Genomic DNA, 16,176 nt, shown 5'->3' with positions numbered 1-16,176 from the left:
TGCGGGGGGTGGGTTAGCAGGTTACACTTTTAAGTGACATCAGAATGGAGCAGGTGTAGGGTCATGTCCCTGGCTTTTGGCCGCCTGCTGGCCTGGGCACCCAGGAACCTACCTGTATAAAACTTCATCAGGGAAGGGACCAACAACTTGGTGGAGAGAGGATGGTTTTCGATCATTTCAAAAAACTTCTGGGTTCGAGGCTGAACAGCAGGGTTGGTCATGAACATGACCTCGACCAGTTTGGCCACCAGGTAGGGGTTTCGGATGTAGTTCTGGTTGCACAACATCACAACGAGGAACATCACAATATCCTGAGTGCAGGGCTCATAAAGCACCTGAGGAGAGTATCTGGAGAGGCAAGAAGAGCAGGAGTCAGCTCTGAGACCTGCGGCCTGGGGGAGGCTCATCAAGCGGGGATGCGGGAGTGCAGCAGACCTGGGGAGCCAGGCCACTGGGGTCCCTACTACTCACTGCATTTCAAGTAATGATTTACATTATAAGTAGATTTGAGGGCCATAGGTGAGTACCGGCCATAGCATGCATGTTATATGAACTCATTATGAAGTTTTTGAAAAGAAACCAAAACCATAAAGAAATCAAAAGGTGAGTTTCACAAAAGACCATCCCTGCCAGAAAGACCTTTGAAAAATGTTGGATGGAACAAATGGTTTTACTTTTTTGAAATCTCAAACACTGGTTATGATCGCAACCCATTTCTCTGCCCGATGTTATAATTGAGAAAGATTCTGGTACAAGATATAGATGTAGGTATTTTTAGCTTCTGAATGTTCACTCAGATATTTATAAGCTGTTTGCTCCTTCTGTTTCTCAGAAACACACACAATTATTAGACTTCCCCTCAGTTTTCACAGAATACATCAGTACCAGCTCTGTTAATTCTGCTTCTGTCTTTCAGTTATTATTGGAATTGGTTTGGTGCCACAGTTGGGTTTATTCTCTAGTCTCCAGGCAGGCTTCGTTTAAAGCAGCTACATAAAATTTCAGGCACAGTTCATAATCCAAGGTAGACGTTACAGATCAGGACTATGTAATATGTTCGAGGTACTTACTGTACAATAAAAAATAAAAATTCAGCAACATCTTCTACATAAAACTCAGGCAATGCTGCAAATACCTTGGGGACATCTGAATTTAAAGGCAGTGTTACACTGTCAAAGAGAAAAAGACAAAATTTACAAAATGGAATCATGGCACCATGTCAAACTGCTAAGGAACATCCCAGTATCAAAACAAACAAGTATTTTATTTGGGAAAAGCCTTCATTTGATAATACAACTATGGTTAAAAAAAAAAAAAAAGCACACAAGCAAAGAAACCACAACCAGAAATGAATGGGAACAATGAAGAATGGATATACTAGGGTGGACATGAAATGTTTTTCCTTTTCTGGATTTCCTGTTAAGGTTAATGCAATAAATAAAATGGGAAGGAAATGAAAGGGCCATGTTTGCTCATTTTATGCGGCTGTTTGAGACAGCAGGTCTAGGCATGTACTTTAAATAACATTTCCACTACTCCAGGGGGCTTGGGACAACCCCATCAATGTCGGAGATCCAGACTTCATAACCACAATAAAATGACAATAATAATAAATTAAAGCAGAAACGGCTGCCCGCAGCGGCTGTGCAGCTGCCGATAAGGAGACTGACACTCTTAGCTCATTCTCTTAGCCGACCGTGCACTCTGCTGGACCGGGTGTCGAGAGGGCTTAATGTCCCATTATCTCCAGCTTTTAGCTTCCGACGTATAGATTTCCTTTTCTATCAGTCAACGATTTCATGGCCAATTTTTAAAAAGCACTCTGTCAAAATTCAGATAATGGGTGTTGACATCCCCTTATTACTGGAACCAACAGGGAAAACACACTCACATTACTGCTTCACCGTCTACATTTGTACAAGCTGGAAATTAAAAAATGAATTGACAGAGTAAGGGCTTTGGTTTTTGTCATGGATTTGGAAGGACAATAAAGACGACACAGCCCAGATGGGCACCAGTGAGGTGAAGGGGAGGAGCCACTCACTCGGGATAGGCAGGGTCCAGGATGCGGAGCAGCAGCTGAATGAGAAGGCCATAGAAATTCAGACATCTTCTGAGGAAGCTCTCGTCAAGTAAACCAGCGTCGGCACAGGCCTTGCATCGTACCAGTTTCTGTGGAAGGAGGTGTGCCCCCCAGAGGTTAGTCGGTAGCCGAATCCCCACAGTGGGGACTAGGAAGCTTCTAGGGCTTTAACTATAACTGCCTATAGGATGCTGGTGGTTACTCAAGAACTTTCTCTGTCTGAAGAAAAAAGGTATGCCATGCAAACCACTGGCGACCAAGCCTCGTGCCTGCCCGTGCTTCCTGTCATGCTGCTGTCACACTCGGTGGAAGGAGGTGGACGGGGTGGGGGAGGGTGAGGGAGTGGGAAAAGCCACAGATCCGCACTGGATTCCAGGTCCCTGTGGGTCACAAGGAGCTGCCCTTGGGCAAATGCTTGTCCTCCAGGAGTCTAACACCTGCCTCTGGATCACTGTGAGGGCCATGCCCCCCAACATGTGACCACACAGGCATACAGATGTGAACAGCTTAATGACTCCTTGAAACACATCTTGTTGATTCTACCCCTCAAAACTAGTAGTTTTATCTACTAGTAAACAAAACAGAAATCTCAACTTGTACCAGGAATCAAGTCAGGTAGAATTTCCACATATTATCCTGTTCATCAACAGTACGTGTGACCAGCTAGCAGTCAGCTATGCAATTTGAACATAAACATAAGAAAACCGCACCAATTTGCTATTTACATGTTCTTCATACAATTTTAGCTAGTGTTTGTTTTTTGCAGAAATGCAAGGCGGGCTGTGCCGGGGAGTGTGTACACCTGGGGGGGTGTGCGTGCACATACTGGGGTGTGTGCGCTCTGGGGGTGTGTGTGATGGAAAGGTGTGTGTGCTCTGGGAAGAGGGGTGTGTGTGCTGGGAAATGTGAGTGCAGTAGAGAGTATATGTGCACGGAGGTGTGGGGTGCCCTCAGGAGGGTCTCCACAAGGGAGGGTTGCAGCAGTGACGTCAAGTGAGGCTGACAGAGCCCACTAAGGACCCACGCTGTCGCTGGCGTAAGCACACACACATTCCGTCCGAGACTTTCTTATCGAGCTATGCAGGCAAGGTATCGGCAAGCCTTCGAATGGACTATTTGATCCTGGGGGGCAAGAATAACGAAGATTAAGAAAGAAGCCACTAAACTGCTTCCTCAAGACAAATATTCGGGTGGGAAAGCGCTGCCGGTAGGCCGGCCTGCGTGCACCCCGCCAGCTGCACAAACCTTCAGCTGTGTCTTGCAGCGCTTCAGCATTTCGCGGTGTCTAGTCGCCAGCGGGGAATCCTTCCATTGGCTTTCATTATTTTTCAAATCTTCGACAGTTCTGAAATCAAAGACCCGCAGTCAAATGAAGAACGCCCAGGGCCCATCACCCTCGTGTCAGCCCGTCGCCTCAGTGACTCTCAGACACACGCTCCCACCCCACTTGAGCGCCTCTGAAATATTGTCATAGCAAAGGCAAAGTCAGGGTTTAAGTGACAGCATTTTTCTTTCTTCTTGGTTCCTGAAATCGACATCTTAAAAATGATGACACTTTAGATGGAATGAAATATAACAATCTCTTGTGGAGGAAATAAACTGTTCCCATGTTTTTCTAGGAGAGAGAAAAGAAGCCTCTCGCAGAAACTTGAACTTCCTGTGCCCACTCAGTTCCCCAGAGCAAAGAGCCACCTTACTAATGGCGCTTCCCATTTGTCCTGTGTAACTGTTCTCCCAGCTCAGAAGGTTCTTCTGAGACAAGCTCTGTGGCTCCGCCCTTCACCTGCTCCAGGTGTCAGCTCAGGTATCGCCTGTCATAGAGTAGTCCCCCCAATCACCCAACATGTGTGCAGTTTAAAAGCTGAGTCATAAACCCTTTTCAACCCTTTTCTATCAGACAGTGTACAGAAAACTACAGCTGACGCAGTTTTTCAAGCGACATTCCCAGACTCCCCGGCCCGCAGCATTTCCGCACATGGCCTCTCTCCACAGGTGAACCCTGACTGAAGGCAGCAGTGAAGAATGCTAAGTGGTCGCCACATGGTTCTTTGTGGGCACAGAGGCTTTGCCTGAAGCAGCTTCCTGCCAGGTGAGATCAAAGAAGAGATCCAGAGCCTTCCTTTCTCGGCACACCAATGAATCTGCAAACCAACTATTACCTTTCACCGTCCTCTTTCTGCTTATTCCAGATAAGATGGGGTCTTTGGCTTATAATCTAAAAATGAGTGTGATAGGAAAAACTACCACCCCCAAATGTCCATTTTAGTCCCCAGAATCTGTACATTTGTTTCCTGGCACAGCCAAAGGGACTTTGCAAATGTGATTAAGGGTAAGGACCTCAAGGTGGGAAGATCAGCCTGGACTGTCTGGACTGCCCAACGGCATCACAGGGTCTAAGAGAAACAGGGGGGTAAGAGAAGGAGAGGTGTCCACTGGCAAGGGTTGGAAAGAGGGAGATCTGAAGATGCCACGCTGCTGTTTCAAAAGTGGAGGAAGGCAGCCATGAGCCAAGGAACGCAGACAGTCTCTAGAAGTTGGAAAGAGACTCTTTGTGAAGTCTCTGGAAGGAACACAACCTTCATTTTAGGATTCCTAAACTCTAGAACCATAAGATAATCATTAATGTTGTTTTCAGTCACAAAAGTGGCAATTTGTTGGAGTAGCAAGAGGAAACTAACATGACGACCGACATGCCTACTGACTCCACAAGAGGTGGCAGGTGACAGGTCCTCACGGAACCTGGGCCGTTGGTTCTTTGGTGGGGCTAACTCGAAAAGTGAAGATCCAGTTGGCACTTGAGCCAGGCCCCTGGGTGCCCAAGGCCCTCCATGAAGCAGCGGCACCAGCGATCTCCCGAATGCAGAGCGGGCACGTCTGGCCGACCTATGCCACAGAGCTCATAGGACAAAAGACAGGTTCGGGATTTTAAAAACTCACCCCAAGGAAAAGACAGTGAGCCAGGGAATGTCTAACTTGACCAGAATGAAGCAGAGCCCGTGGCCACAAAGCACCCAATTATAACACAGGCTGAAATCAGGACACAGACCGGGTCTCCGAGGATTCCAACCGAGCCGGAGTGTGGGATGTGCTGACTCCCGCACCTGGACACCTGGCCTTGCTTGCCGGCCGAGGGAGTTCTCGCCATGAGTGCACCTAAGCAGACACCCCACAGGGTGTTGCCAGTTTCCCTGAGGCCTCACCCACCACCCCCACTGTCTGAGAACCACAACTCGAGTGAGATCAGCGACCCGCCTTGGGCACCAGTGACAAAGTCACACACAGGAGGAGCACATTAACAATGAAAAAGACAAGACTGGCGAGATGTCATATTCATTTCCTATTGCTGCTGTGACATTACCACAAGCTGGTGTGCCCGGCCAGTCAGGAGAGTGTGTTCCTTCTGGAGGCTCCCGGGGAGGAGGCGCCCTCCTCCTTCCGGGACCCACACGGCTGATCTCTCTTTCTGCCATCACATTTCCGTCCCCTCACCCCCTGGCCCTCTCGCCTCTTATTGATAAGGACCCTCATGATACACTGGGTCCACCTACATAATCCAGGATAGTCCCCCCAATCTCAAGATCCTGAGCTTAATCACATCTGCAAAGTCTCTTCTACCCTGTGAGGTAAGTTACTCATAGGCCCTGGGAACTAGGCTGTGAACATCTTTGGGACATGATTATTCTAGCGACCAAACTTAGTGACCAAAGCATGGGGATGCCCGACAGATTCTAAAAAAGCTTGCCCGGCGAGAGAGGAGCCTGCTAATATGGTCCTATGCAGCGGGAACGGCATGATTACGCCTACCAGCAAGTCGGGGCTTAGTATCCTCCCGAGAGGCTGTAGCTGTGGGCCAGCTAGCTGACTGACACTCGGAACTGACACGGCCCTGTGCTGAAAGAAGCTGAACTGTCAGGTATTCCTTAGGACAACTGGAGGAAGGAATTAAAAGCTTAAGAAGTTGGGGATATTAACGTGGATTGACCATGCAACTAGCTCAGAGAACCCCGCCCTCACCGTCCCAGAGGACATTTCTTGTGTCACAGCACTGAAAACTACTCAGGCGAGGCGGGCACCGACATGTCCAGTCAGACATGCACACAGGTCCTGGACCAAGAGGCCGCTCTCCTCCTGCCCCAATGATCTGCTCAAAAAAGCATTTGCTTCCTGTTCCTGTGACTTTGTGGGAGGTGCGGGACGTGGAGAGAAATGCTTAGATTAAGAAATACCACACTGGTGCCGACCGAGTAGAAACTGAGGCCACCATCTGGACATTTTAGACTCCTTCTATCATGGGACAACAGGAAAAAAGGGGGTTACGTGATGGCAGAGTACATGATCTTGCATCTCAAGGGGAACCAGTTACTGTTTTACAGTGTGGGGAAGGAGGGGCAAGTCTGAGCCTTTAACGTGTTTCCTGGTCGCATCATGCCCGGTGGAAGGAGTTAATGGATGTCTGTAGCGACCACACACCAAGGGCTGGGAAATCTGAGGAACAGAGGTTGGGGTCACTGCCCACAAAAAGAAGCCTGTTCAAGCGAGGAACATGGACAGGGTAGTGACACGTTGCACCCACAGCCCCTGCACTGGGCACAACCAACTGCATGCCGTGAGAACACGTGGGCACGTGGCAGTCCCAGGAGGGCCCCATACATACCTATTGAGCTCCCGGATGGCCCGGAGCCTGCGAATGTAGCGACGGCAACTTGGCAGAATAGAGAGGTGGTGGGCATGCAGGGTGAGGAAGAAGCATTCCGTAGGGAATTTCGGCTCAGAAAATGGAGGCTGGTCTCCATCTAGGAAAAACATCATTCCTGAATGAAATCTATGACCTGGCTAAGGGGGGGAACCCATCATTCAGAAGTCAAAGTTACACTTTAAGGACACTTTTCAAAAGCTACAGACTTGAGTGACACTCTAAGGGGGTCAGAACTCCCGTGAGCTCCACGAACAGCAGGCACTGCTCTGGGTGGTGCTCGCCAGCGGCTGTGCCTCGTGACACACCTTCCTGCCCCATTTATGCGGCCAGTGCCACAGCTCAGGTCACACGTCACTCAGAATCTCAAAATGGGGCCTCCCTGGTGGCACAGGTTAAAGATAGTGCTATCAAGCCATTGCCAACCACTGCAGCACGAGTTTGATCCCTGGCCAGGGAACTACCCACATGGCACAGCAGACCTCTCCAGTCTCCCTGCTGCTCCCCTCAGCAGTGAGTTTCAGTAGATCTGCCTGTTCTGTTCCCCACACTGTCTCTGGTCAATCCTCTCACCCCCCGCACCTCTGGCCTACACCCCAGTTCTTGTGTGCATAAATAAATAAATCCTTAAAAAAAAAGAATCTCAAATGCTGTTACATCACAGAAGGCGCTTCCACATCCATTTATCTACAGCGAGGTGTATTTGTCATTTATAATTTGTGTTCATTAGTAACAGTGCTGGAGGATCCACGCACCCGAAATTGCTCCCTCCTGGCTTCGGGTGCGGAATTACGGAATAAAAGGATAGACTAAGTGACTCGGCTAAGTGCCATCCACTTTTTACATTCTATCTTATCACTTTGTTTTTGGATAACTTATAGATAACTTAAGATAACTTGAATTTCTTTCTATCTGTATCTAATTCCTCCAAGTATATGTATATATTTTTTCCTACAAATATATCTTATTTCCTATGACATATACAGCTTATGTTTTTCTCCCAAACAAATGAAAACTGTCTCTTGGTAGAATTTAGTTTGGATCTTACTTATTAATAGCAGTTCTACAATTTGAATGGCATGATTTTTTAAGTGGTAAGACATGTTTTCCCCATTCTTGTATCTTATCAACACATATTCATTTTGTCTCATCCCGTAAAACGTATGTTACCATATTAAGACATAAACCTACTGTCCCTTCATGTCTGAAGACATAAGTTTCTCTCCTTCACAGCTGGGTCAAATCCTGTGGGTTTTTTGTGTTTTTTTCCCCATGTTTTCGTTATTACATTTCTTTTTAATGGTTAACCCTCTGATACTTCTGCAATTATTATTCTACGAGGTGTGTTTCCAAGATTGTACTAATAGCTACTCATTCAAAGCACAGCAATCAAATACTGTCTTCAATGTTTGTTGGACATGCAGTGCTGATGGCCGCTAAATTCTTTCTAGAATGCATAACATCACACAGCCAGGTGGGTAAGGAGCCTACCCCCCATGCTGGAACAATCTTACACTATTTACACAACACATGCCACAGGCTTCCAATGCCTGCTAGTCAATAGCACGTTTTACAATACGGAAGGGAAAAAGATCAACTACCATAACACCTTCAAATTATTCATATTTAAATACCGCCAACTCATTAACATGCATGAAACAGTACATGAGCATTTTAACTGGCATGTAAAGATCTACATAAATGGGATGCTGACTCAGAACTGAGGCATACAGCAAGGGGTGGGGCTAAAACAGGGGAGGTAAGAACACAAGGGACTACGGTGATGGTTCATGGGTGATATGGTGGCAGGAGAACTCTGGGGACTACAATGATGTAAGAAAAAAACATAATTAAAAAAAGAAAAAGAGACAGAAATCTGTAACTGCTACCATTTGTTATAAGTGTGTGTGTCCATTTACTCAGAACAGGGTTATTTCCTTCCATTTGTTCTGTGTGCTGATGGGATTTTAGACAATCCCAGTAAGAACTTTTTCACTACATTCAGTTTTTTACTGTGTTTCTCTAGCTCCTAAACTCATTTTCTGAAGAGATGAATACGATTCGTGAGGAATTGCTGGCGTTCACATCAAGGAAGCAAAGACGCACGCAGGCGCTGCTGTGACCCCGCATGGCAGCTCACTCACACAGCTCGGCCAGCCACCCGCTCACGTCCTCCATCGTGGCGTTCACCCGCGTCTCGTCGTGCGGGAGGATGACCCTGCACCTCGGGTGGAAGATGTACGTGGGATCCACAGTCTCTAACTTGATCTTCGTACTCAGCTGCTGCAGCACCCAAAGGAAATTCAGCATAAATCCGTCCGTTGAAACCAATCTATCATCTGTCTGTGAAATATGAAAACAAGCATTTAAAATAATGATTTGAATGGCAATCTTGGTCAACTTTATAAGGTGACTGGGCCTCCCTGGTGGTACAAGGGGTCAAGACGCAGCCTATGAAGCTCTCGGCAGCCACTGCAGCACGAGTCCCATCCCCAGCCAGGGAGCTGACCCACATGGCACAGCAGACCTCTCCTGTCTCCCCACTGCTCCCCTCAGCAGTGTATTTCAGTGGATCTACCTATTCTGTTCCCCACTCTGTCTCTTGTGAATCCTCTCACCCCCACACCTCTGGCCTGTACCCCAATTCTTATATGCATAAATAAATCTTTAAAAATAAAAAACTTTATAAGGTGACCAAAGTGTCATCCTAAAGCCATTGAGAGGACAGACATCTCACCACTGTCTTGCTATTAGTAGGTGACACTTGCTAAACAGTAATCAAATAAGAAGCATTTGAAATATTCTCTCACTGAATGCTTACAACAGCCCTTAGAAGTCAGTGATCCTGTTATTCACATACAGGGGGGAAACTAAGGTCCAGAGAAATTCAATGACTCGTACATATTCTCAAAATCAGAAAGGGGAAAAATAACCGTTGCTTCCTTCTCGTTTACTGGCTGAGAGTTTTGCTAGCTGATGGCAGCAGGGCCCTCATACAGTACTGTGATGACCCGGTCAGCTGAGCGTTCACTATGGACTGGTCTCTATTCTAATAGCTCTGCATGGTAAGCCCACAAGTTAGACACCGTTATTATCACCACGTGGCACTTAGGAAACTGAGGCACAGAGAAGTTTAAGTGTCTGCCTTCTCCTCTGTGCATGTCGGGGGGGAACCACAGTAAGAGATCAAGGCTCTCCTACCAACGCACACTCTGGTCTACGCCTTCCTCCCCCTGCTGTGTGGAGGTGTCACTTCATTCATTCATGATGTACTAATGATATAGGCAGGACACCTTTTAACTTCTCTACTATGGCAAAGTGGCCAAGACACCAGTTTCCCTCACAGGACTGGTGTGCTTAAAAGCTGGAGACTGGTCCTTGGGTCTGCCTCTGCCCCAACCCCTGCACCCTCTTCAGCCCCTTCTCTGCACAGCAGATTCGGGCTTTGCTAAAAACCTTCTACCGGCTTCCAGTTACAGTTCTCATCACAGTACTGAGCTGATGGAGATGCTGTCGCCCCCACCCCATGACCCACAATCCTCATTCCTGCTCACGGTCCTCCAGCCACAAAGCCCTGGTGTGGGGCTTTGCCAAAGCTAGTTCTTTCCCACCTAGTGCCTGACACATATCCAGCCAGCTCTTTTCCTAGTCTTGTGATACTGACTCTTGCCAGTCAAGTCTCTGATCAGATGTCACCTCCTTAAAGGACCTTCCCTGTGACTCGATCAAAAACCACACCGCCACCTTTCTGCTGGTACCTCCACGGTTACTCTCAAGCTCTGCCTGGCTTTACTGGCTTTACATACCACGACTGTCTGAAGTGACAGACTGGCAAGCCTGCTCGCCTGCCCTGCAGAATATGGGCACTGCAGTGGCCAAGCACTGCCCTGTCTCGCTCACACCACATCTCCAATCCCTGGAACGCCCTGGGCAGGACGGAATAAAAGAGCCGGGTGGAGAGACGTGAGGGGGAGGGGCAGGCGCAGGAACCCTACCTGCATCTGCGCTTTCTTCATGTTGGCATTGACAACGGCCGCCATGTAGCCGAGAGCAGCCTCGCGGGTTTCACCATTTAACAAAATACTATGCAGAGTCTTGAAAAGTTCTTGCTGAAATTTGTTTTAAAAGGGAAGAAGAAAAAGAAAACTTTATTGTAAAATTGATTTCTTTCTGACTTCAAGAACAATTCGCCTCTTTCCCACCGCCCTCTCCCACTTGTACTCATTTTAGGAGGCCCTGACAGGAGAGCAGAAGAACCGTCCACATTCAACTGTGTCAAAATAATTAGCGTGGAAACAGAATGTGGAGAGGAGGGAGGTAGTTACAGTTTTAATAAAATAGCCTTTGCTATTTCCTTTCCAGGATAGGATCAAAATTACCTCCACGATGCTATAATTAGCCTATAATTTTGCTGCTTTTAAGCTTCAGAATGGAAGTCACATCCCTCCTTTGGCTTCCCTCCAATTTCTGTACACCTACCCTTCCCAGCTCCAAGTAATGCTGCAGCGACTGGCTAACCACACGCGTGTTTTCTAGGGTAATGGCAGGGCCTGAGAAATATTTTTCAACCACTTTAGCCTGGAGGAAAAAGGAAACAATTCCGTCAACATATAATGCACATTTGGGAAGGCATGTGAACATCACAGCGGCAAAGTGCAAATGGCTACTATACTTACATCATCTTCTGCAAAGACCGAGAAGCTAAAGAAAGCCCCCAAATAAGAGAGTCTCTGCAGCTCCCGCCCAGAGCCGGGGCTTAAGGACTTAGGCAACCACAGCGGCAAAGAAGCGACCTATGCAAAAAAAAGAAGAGGCAAGTCAAGCTGCTAAGTCAGCGAGTAAGGCCAAAATGTAACGAGCAGAGCTCTCAACAGCTACCCCGTGCGCTGGTTCTCAGCCGCCAGCACCGATGGCCGACACTGGACAGCTATGAACACGGGGCTCACATATGTTCTAGGGTTTCTTCTGGTCCTGCCTCCCCCCTGGAGAGGAGACCCCTCCAAACTCCCCTGCAACTTTACAAGATGTTTTTAAACTTCTTGTGCTTCCAGATCCTCTGATAGATAGGGCTCCAGAGGACGGTTCTGATATTGCCAAAGGCTCGAGTCAATTTTTCTCAGAGGACTTGTTATTCTTCTTGCACAAAACTTACCCCCCCAAAAAAAAATCACAGCAGAAAGCAAATCCCATGAGATAATGCTTAAGATCACAATTTGACCATTGAGAGCCACCCACACGTGTCAGCTCCGTCTACATGTAAATGTCCTTCGAGAGACCTTTTCTAGGTGATGCTGCCAAGGAACACGTCCTGGCTGTGTGTTCACAGCCTGTGAGCCCACCAGGCGGAACTTACCAAATTGCACACAGGGTGTGTCTTTCCAAACTTGGTTTCACAGAGCTCCCCTAAAGCCTAGAAATAAGACCAGAGAAAGTCACGTCATTGGATGTCATCTTAAACTCACTGCACGTGTAACAGGGAGGAAGAGCTTTAGCTGCTGCTGTTCAGACACAGGCCTTCCCTCCAAAATGTTGGCAGCTGCACTGCTTCTCTAATAAACTTGTATGCTATAAAAAACTTCAGATAAAACAGAAAGATAAAATGAAACAGAAAATTCACTCATACACTTTCCTCCTGGAGAGAACCTCTAGTGATAATTTGGTTAATAGTTTTCCAGAGATATTTTTGTGCAAATGCACAGAGATAAAGGTCTATTTTTCAAAATGACTTTTTCATGTAATGGCTTTCTACATCAAAAAGAGATGCTTCGTAGATTTTAGATGCCTTGTCTTGCCAGTGCTATGGAGGATGATAGGTAATTACAGTTAACAAGCCATCAAATCCAGAACACGTTTAGAAGTGTCACTTGCTTTCGAGAGTTCTAGTAATGCTAAGAGCTTGATTTCCCTTCAGAGTGACCGCTCTCTCACATGGGAGAACTAGGAGCAGTTTTAGGGGCATCCAGTTTAACACGGTCACAGTAATTCAATCAAACACCATTTTGACTGTGGATTGAATGTCCTCTGTGGTCCAGACAAAGCTAAGTGTTGCTAAAGCGAAGTGTTTGGGTGAACTCACCCAGGCACGACAGCTCTGAGAAGCCACTAGCAACCAGGGAGCCGCTGGGAAGAGAGTGCTCACAACCCCTATGCAGAGTCCCCCGAACTTGGCTGCGATGAGATCACCTGAGAAGCCTTTAAGAATCCCAGCGCCAGGCCTCACTCCCCCCACATCCTCAAGGAATTAAATCGCAAGGTCTGCGAGGTGGGCATGGGATGTCTTCAAGACCCCCAGGTGATTGCACAGTGGGCACAGCTGGCTGCAGTGGCCTAGGCAGGAATCATAGCTGGCTCTGTTCGCTCCAGCAGCTTCCTCTTCCTGTCTCTCATCACTATCCTTCCCCTCACTGCACTCTCATTGTTGTACAAGCATCAATAATGGCACAAAATAAAACGACTGTTCAGCAGAACGGAGGCCTTTGTCTTCTGACCAAGAAGCAGCTCGCTGATGTCTGACACGGAAAGCTCCTCGCTGGAACATCAAGCTAGTTAGACCACAAGAGAAAGCCAACAACTCCATGAAGGGATATTTACGCAGCTGTGATAATTAAAGCGCAAGGAAATATTTCGTCGCTGACTTCCAACAATCAGATTGCTCCACTTCCTTTCATCTGCCATAGACAGAACAATGCATAAGTCACAGAATTTCATCAGGAACCTGAAGGACGTGTGCAAGGGAAAGAGTCCTGACACAATCCACTCAAAATTATGTTTATTTACTTTTTGTGTAGAAGAACTAGGGTGCAGGTCAGAGGTACGGGGCGGTGAGAGGACTCACCAGACACAGAGTGGGGAACAGAACAGGTGGATCTACTGAAACACACTGCTGAGGGGAGCAGTGGGGAGACAGGAGAGGTCTGCTGTGCCATGTGGGTCAGCTCCCTGGCCAGGGATGGAACTCAGGCCGCAGCGGTGATAGTGCTCAGACTTAACCCCTAGGCCACCGGGAGTACACAAAATTATATTTAAAAGAATCCCCATTTCACCTTCTAATTTCTAAACACCTCCTTTAATGGCTCTGGGCATTATCATTTGTACTTTTTAAAAACAGATACAGGTGGTGCAAGGGGTTAAAGTCTCAGCACTATGAAGCTATCAGCAGCCACTGCAGCCTGAGTTCAATCCGTGGCCAGGGACCTACCCACATGGCACAGCAGACCTCTCCTGTCTCCCTGCTGCTCCCCTCAGCAGTGGATTTCAGTCAGTCTGACTGTTCTGTTGCCCACTCTGTCTCTGGTGAATCCTCTCACCCCCCACATCTCTGGCCTGTACCCCAGCTCTTGTATGCATAAATAAATCTTAAAATAAATAAATAAAAACAGATTACACTCCTCTGCACACCTCCGAGCAGGCATCTATCAGTGCTCTTGTCTGACGGTGTTGAGTGGTCTGGCTTTGTGCAGATCACGAGCACCTGCAGAAAGGACCCTGCCTCGTGAGCGCCTGTGTCCCCGGCATGAGGCCCAGAGAGCGCCTCAGAAAGCAATGAATAGGGAATCCAGTTGGTAGTGGGAGAAAGAGGGACAATGGCAGTAAAAAATAGCAGTTTATCCAAAGGCCTCAATTTACACAAGCTTGTATTTCTACAGAGTTAACACATCTCATATTTTATCATTTCCCCTTCATATTTCTAGAATAAAAAATACTCAGTAATACTCTAAAGTATTTTTCTTCCCAAATTCCAGAGCAACAAATTCAGAGAAGAAGAGAGGCTCTTATTTACATTCCGGCCCCAGTGTTGTCCCAATGCCAAGGCCCTGCCGGGCAGTTAACTGAGATTCATGTGTACAGTGTAGGCTGTTCCCAGCGCCTGCGGGAGCGAAACGCTCTGACTCCAAGCAAAGCCTGGAGAGAAGCTCACAGCCTTGGAAAGCGAAGAGGAGTAGGAGAATCACTCTGAGCTGATCTATAGAAAGCATGACCTAGAGATAAAAATGAACCACCTTCCACAGTTTGACTCTGCCTTGTAACCTGCATCTATAATAGTTTCTTCTTTCTATAACAAAATTTCACCTCTGGTATGGGCTACTCGTTGCTAGAAAGGAAAGGCTGCCACCCATACTGGTCATTTTCAGAAGGTCTGAGGTCGACCGAGGCCCAGCTAGCTGGGCGATGACGGCACCTGAGGCCAGCGGTGGACCCAGCAGAGGCGTGTGGGCTGCCTCTCATTGCACACCCAGTGTCCCGCGTGGCCAACATGGTCATTCCAAGCTTTCAACGTGAAAACAAGGCTGACCACAGGCCTGGAGGAAAGGGTATGTTAAAGCCATCTGCCGAATGAGTTCAAGAAGAGGCAAGTCTTACCATCAGCGGGTACTTGAAGTAGTCGCTGTCCAGGGAGCACTCTTTGGCAGCAAGAGCCAGGCCTTGTAAAATGGGGATAAAGATCTGCAAGAGATAACAGGAGAACAAAATTGGAAATATAAGGGTAAGAACATTGAGGAGCGTGAGTTATGTCAAACTGAGTGCTGGATCTAAATGTCCAGGCATTTCTACTCTTTCCTTGAGGAAAAGCTGTTTTACGTGGACGGGATTCCAGAATCCAGCCATGAAGCAACACAGCTGGATTCTCTAGAAGTGACAGGGCTTGGTGAGCCCTAAAATTGTGGCAAGTCTTCCGTGATTTGCTAGATTTACAATTTGGAGCCTGCTACAGGGCTCTGCAGGGGGCCCCCCCACTCCAACCAACCAGCCTGTACCCCTCAGCAGCAGATAATGTTTCTGATTACCACCTACCTATCATTTGCAAAGGAACTGGACTAAATGTTCCAATATTTTTGTAATTCGATTAATATTTCAAAAAACCCTTGGCTGCCACCCACCGTCTCCATCTAATTGTTTCCATCTCTCCCTGCTTATTTTGAAGAGCACAAGCAAAACAGACCCATTGTGCCTGTTATTATTATATTAACTTTCATTAGGTAGAGCAAAGAGAGAGCTGATAATGTTGACCATGGAAAAGCAAACTTTTCTGACAGGCTGACCTCCACGCGTGGCGTAGTTAATACGGTCACCTGATGTCAGCACGTAGGGGAACTCAGAGTCATTGTTACACGTTAGCAGTAACACCAGGGCACAAGGAGACTACAAGTTTTGATCCACACAGCTCACCTTCAAGCCTCACAGTGCACTCAGTGATGAACACATTCAGGGAGCTGGTTGGGATTCAAGACTAATAGCATTATGTGGAAAATGCTGCAAACCACAGCCGGCAATCCGGACGCCGACAGGCTGAAAAAGGGAGTGTTCTGTAAAGTCACAGGGAAGTCTGAAAGCTTCCCTTTCCTCCTAATTTCCTTCCATTGTATTAAGCATCTTTGTGATTGAAGGAGCACAGTAATTT

The 16,176-nt window shown here is 47.4% G+C and overlaps 1 protein-coding gene across 1 annotated transcript in view; it reads right to left on the bottom strand.

The window, feature by feature from the left end:
* Nucleotides 1-16,176, bottom strand: part of UBE4B (ubiquitination factor E4B) — a gene marked incomplete at both ends in the record, with an annotated part of 90,732 nt that overhangs the window by 18,263 nt on the left and 56,293 nt on the right. The window contains 11 exons of the mRNA XM_084244065.1: nucleotides 113-348; nucleotides 1,071-1,169; nucleotides 2,045-2,172; nucleotides 3,329-3,428; nucleotides 6,738-6,876; nucleotides 8,921-9,119; nucleotides 10,772-10,885; nucleotides 11,256-11,354; nucleotides 11,453-11,569; nucleotides 12,130-12,186; nucleotides 15,138-15,221. Coding sequence (XP_084100191.1) covers nucleotides 113-348; nucleotides 1,071-1,169; nucleotides 2,045-2,172; nucleotides 3,329-3,428; nucleotides 6,738-6,876; nucleotides 8,921-9,119; nucleotides 10,772-10,885; nucleotides 11,256-11,354; nucleotides 11,453-11,569; nucleotides 12,130-12,186; nucleotides 15,138-15,221 — 1,372 coding nt within the window. The remainder of the gene's footprint in view (nucleotides 1-112; nucleotides 349-1,070; nucleotides 1,170-2,044; nucleotides 2,173-3,328; nucleotides 3,429-6,737; nucleotides 6,877-8,920; nucleotides 9,120-10,771; nucleotides 10,886-11,255; nucleotides 11,355-11,452; nucleotides 11,570-12,129; nucleotides 12,187-15,137; nucleotides 15,222-16,176) is intronic.

Source organism: Talpa europaea (assembly GCF_964194135.1).
Source record: "Talpa europaea genome assembly, chromosome: 9".
Classification (NCBI taxonomy): Eukaryota; Metazoa; Chordata; class Mammalia; order Eulipotyphla; family Talpidae; genus Talpa; species Talpa europaea.
The sequence above is the reverse complement of the archived record's forward strand: the minus strand, read 5'-3'. Positions and strand labels throughout refer to the sequence as shown.